The sequence below is a fragment of the Oncorhynchus kisutch genome, linkage group LG30 (genome assembly GCF_002021735.2).
Source record: "Oncorhynchus kisutch isolate 150728-3 linkage group LG30, Okis_V2, whole genome shotgun sequence".
Taxonomy (NCBI): domain Eukaryota; kingdom Metazoa; phylum Chordata; class Actinopteri; order Salmoniformes; family Salmonidae; genus Oncorhynchus; species Oncorhynchus kisutch.
Genome location: NC_034203.2, coordinates 6,946,224 through 6,951,237, shown reverse-complemented (window position 1 = coordinate 6,951,237; position 5,014 = coordinate 6,946,224). Strand labels below are relative to the sequence as shown.

General features: G+C 38.6%; 1 protein-coding gene across 2 annotated transcripts in view; it reads right to left on the bottom strand.

The window, feature by feature from the left end:
- Positions 1–277: 277 nt before the first annotated feature.
- The window catches only part of LOC109875020 (ATP-dependent zinc metalloprotease YME1L1), a 59,352-nt gene continuing 54,615 nt past the window's right edge, over positions 278–5,014 (bottom strand). For both annotated transcript variants that reach the window (XM_031810799.1, XM_031810800.1), the window contains exon 18: positions 278–4,112. In XM_031810799.1, coding sequence (XP_031666659.1) covers positions 3,969–4,112 — 144 coding nt within the window. In that variant the 3' untranslated portion in view covers positions 278–3,968. The remainder of the gene's footprint in view (positions 4,113–5,014) is intronic.

Sequence of the window (5,014 nt, the reverse complement as noted above, 5' to 3'; positions counted from 1 at the left end):
TTGCACTGGCTAGTACATTGGGACATTTAGTTAAAGCTATGCTCATTTTCAGAATTTTTATTTTAATATAAAGTAAAAAAAAAAAATCTAGTTTAGCTGATTTCCGACTTACCTTGGGTGCTGTCGTTTTACTCAAACCGTTAGCTGGTTATGTATCAACGTTACAGAATCTCCTGGCAAGCATTTTTTGAGCATGTAGCAACTACACTGAAGTTAAACATGCATAATTCCGGTGTCAGGAAAGGTGTGTAAATCAAACAGATAACCAACCACAAACCACAGTTAATATTATAGTAGGGTTTTGTTTATTACATTTCTGTTCATTTATTTATTTGAGCTGCACAAAAAATTCCTCCAACGTCTGTCATATCATTGAGAGCTCGAAATGTGTTACTTTGGCAAGAAAAACTAAAAATGTACGTATTGGCCTACACATAATGATACTGGTTATACACTTGGGAATGGGGTACACAGTAGGTACAGTGCCTTGCAAAAGTTAAGACCCCTCGGATTTCTTCACATTTTTGGTGGGGTGTAAAATAAATTGGAATTTCTGCTCAACAATCTACTCTGTAATGTCAAAGTGGAAGATTTTATATATATATATATATATATATATATATATAGTCTTTTTTTTAAAGATAAATAAAAATGAGAACTAAAATATATTCATTGCATCAGCCCCTTTGTTTAGGCAAGCCTAAATTAGTTCAGGAGTAAAATGTGGCTTAACAAATCACATAATAAAGTTACATGGACTCACTGTGTGAAATAATAGGAGTTGACCAGATTTTTGGATGACTCTAACCCTTCCGCTGTACCCGATACATACATCTGTCAGGTCCCTAAGTCAAGTATTGAATTTCAAGCAACAGATTCAACTTCAAAGACCAGGGAGCTTTTTGAAAGCTTCATAAAGAAGGGCAGCGATTGGAAGATGGGTAACAATAACAAATCAGACATTGAATATCTCTGTCCTTTGCCTGCCTCCTGTGGTTTAATAAACTACTCTGTGTATTGTACCTTCCGTCTCCTTTGTCTGCATCTGGGTCATATCCTGAGCCGAGATAATTGGTGATTTTAAAACAGTTACAGAGTTCAATGGCTGTGATGGGAGAAAACTGAGGATGGATCAGCAACGTTGTAATGACGACATAATGACTTAAATGACAAAGTCAAAAGAAGAATACAAATATACAGAATAAAGTATGACTGAAAATAAAAATAAAAAAAACTTTTGGGCCTAAATGCAAAGCCTTATGTTCGGGGCAAATCCAACACATCACTGAGTTAACTGCCTTCTTATTTTCCAGCATGGTGGTGGCTGCATCATGGTATGGGTAAGCTTGATGTCGGCAATTCGTTTTTTTCAGGATAAAAAGAAGTGGGATGGTGCTAAGCACAGGTAAAATCCTAGAGGAAAACCTGCTTCAGTCTGCTTTACAGCAGTCACTGGGAGAAGAAGTCACCATTAAGCAGTAAAATAACCTACAACACAAATCTACACTGGAGTTGCCTACCAAGAAGGCAGGGAATGTACCTGAGTGGCCAAGTTACAGTTTTGAATGAAATCTGATTTAAAATCTATGGCAAGACTAACATGTTTGTCTAGCCATGAGTCCCAACATCTTGACAGAGCTTTAAGAATGATAAAAATAATAATTGGCTAATATTGCACAATCCAGATGTGTAAAGCTCTTAGAGACTTACCCAAGAAGGCTCACAGCTGTAGTCACTGCCAAATGTGTTTCTAACATACACAGAGTGTACAAATTATTAAGGACACCTTTGAACGAATGTCAATTCGTCAGGGCATGGACTCTACAAGGTGTCGAAAGCGTTCCACAGGGATGCTGGCCAATGTTGGCTCAAATGCTTCCAACAGTTGTGTCAAGTTAGCTGGATGTCCTTTTGGTGGTGGACCATTCTTGGTACGCACGGGAAACTGTTGAGTGTAAAAACCCAGCAGTGGTGCAGTTCTTGACACAAACCAGTGTGCCTGGCACCTACTACCATACCCCGTTCAGCGGAAATATTTTGTCTTGCCCATTCACCCTCTGAATAGCACACATGCTTAAAAATCCTTCTTTAACCGGTCTCCTCCACTTCATCTACACTGACTGAAGTGGATTTAACAACTGACATCAATAAGGGATCATATCTTTCACCTGGATTCACCTGGTCAGTCTCATGGAAAGAGCCGGTGTCCTTAATGTTTTGTATTCTCAATGTGTATATTGACTGAATACATTTTAGTTATTTAATTTCTATCAATCTTAAATATATATTCTTCCACTTGACATTTTACTATTTAGTGTAGATTGTTGACAAAAAATTACAATTAAAAACATTTTAATCCCACTTTGTAACACAAAATGTGAAGAAAACCAAGGAGTATGAATACTTTTGCAAGACATTGTAATAAACTTTGCCTCTAAAATAACATTATTACATCCTAAAAGGTATGGCTTTCAACCTCCATTGTATCACAATCTTAACGCTTCCAACTCAACATTATTTCAAAAGGAGTTCAATATTCTTGCCTAAAGCATTCTGTAAAAACTGTTAATTCTCACCAAAGATGGAGATACTGCATTGTTGAAGCGATTGAGTCGATTGTCTACAGATGCATTTGACCGTTTTCCTTATAGGCCTACACGTCAGCAAATTAGTACGACGGTCCTTGCTTACACTGTGAGGTTCTGAGCTACTGTGCTTAAAACCATTCAAAGTGAGGAAATGTAAAAAAACAGATTCACAGATCTACTCAAGTAATGCTAGAGAGACAGCTGTGCTCAGATGTGAATAGCGAGTACACAGCAGTAGTGGGGAGTGAACCAGGATATGAGGAGTTGTAGGGTCTCTTAGGTTTAACTGTTACTTTTACAATTGTTTAGACCTAGAAACCAGATAACTTTAAGGTATTTCATAGTAAATAGATGGACTAATCTGATCCAAAAACAGAGAATCCAATGGCCTGTCGCAGCTTAATTTGCCAACGTTGAGGAGTATGAAGTGAATAAAAGCATAATTTCAAAGCACAGCAGCACTCCCTTCCATCTATATATACACACAGCATTGACATTTGATAACATAAATACATAGAGTAAGTGTTCAGACTGACCAAAGTGCTAAGACACATTTGAATTGTGGCTCAAGTCCAAAAGAGTCCCTACTCCGGGTACATGTACATTCCCAAAAGGCCATCTTCGAAACGGCAACTAGCACATACGGCTCAGACAAACCTGGGAATATTGGTAAACCTGGGAAAAGTTGTTCGACTATTTAGGGGGAATCAGATTCCTTATTACAAATACATGATCGACAGTCTCAGGTAGAGACAATTCTGAGGAGCCAGGGCATGGACTCACTGGACTTGGACTTACTAGCCATAGAACATTCAACACACATACACATGTGCACACACACACACGACAGGGTACATTGAATAAGTGGTCATATGACAATGGGATACATTCAAACTAAAAACTAGTGTAAATCTGGCCATTTTTAGGCTTTACAGTGTTTGTTTACATTTAGTTTGTTTACAAACATTGACGTAATACAAGCTTATATTTTGGGTTCTGATGGGGTACGACAGTTGAACTAAACTCATGAGGCATTTACAAGTTATATTCTTCAATTATGGGTACATATCATTAATTTATAAATCCAAAAATGGATGCAGAAACTGCTGATTGCCTCTACCAATTTGAAGGGAAATCCCACAATCCTCCTTTTTTATCAACAATAAGGATCCTAACAACTATCCAGACATTAACAGGAAGATAAGACTGTGTGCGTAGTTTGCGTACATATTTTACATCAAAAAATGATCCTATCTTGAAACCTTGATTTTCATATATTTACATTCCAACACCTTCCAAAAAGCCAGTCCCAACAGTCTCCACTCCCCACCCCATCCCGATCTGCCCAATAAACAGAGTGACGCCTCCACCCTTGAGGTCTCATCTGATCTCTAGGGCCTTGCCCTCCAGTACCATCTTGATCTCTTTGGCATCCAGCGTCTCGTACTGCAGCAGGGCGGTGGCCAGGTTCTTGTGCTCCTTGGCGTGAGACTTGAGGAGCGCCCTGGCCCGCTCGTACGAATCCTGGAGGACCACACAAACCACCAGAAAAGTCAGGAAATTATTTTGACACAGCTAGGGGCATTGTCTCACATCAGCTGTCTGCACTGATAGTTCACAAACATTCATGGGACAGCTAAAAATACATTTGACCACAATATGCTGTTCTAACATTCGAAAATGTTACCAAGGTGACATCGTCCACTGAACCCCCTTTCATCCTCAAATGAGTCAGAGTTAAAACACTATAAACCTGTATCTAATATTTAAGCGATAAGGCATAAGAGGCTGTACTATGTGATTAATACAGTCACAGGTAAATGGCGCCCGACACGAAACGAAGAGCCAGTCAACCCATTTACCTGTGACTGTATTCATCACATAGCGCGATCTTGCATGCCTTGTTGGTTGTATAAAACAGTTAACATATTAAACTAACAATGAATTACATATTTTAATTGATTTTGATAAGAAAATTCCTACAATTCCATTCTTCTACCAATATCATCCTACCACCAGTCTGGTCAAATATCGGTTTGTTCTTTTGGGCATGTTGCCACAGATGCAACCAGTCATTAATTCTGTTGTTATGCAAAAGGTCTGTTCGTCCGTTCTAACAAAAATGTTTGCTATGCAGACTGACTAACGTTCTTGTCACTTGCTAGCTAGCCAACTTCAGCTAACAGTCACGTCAAACATAGCACATGGAATAACAGTAAACTAGACGCATTTTAGTTTGCTTTCTATTGGCATTTACTTGGATATGCAAATGATAATGACACTGATGAGTGATTTTGCCTGGCTCAGAAATAGTGAATTTCTCATCTGGACACCGTTCATTCTGTAGGGTACAGGAGAGATGCCATTCCAAAAGTTTAAAAAAAATTGAATCTGATGTCAGACAGGCATATTAACCCCTGCTGTTA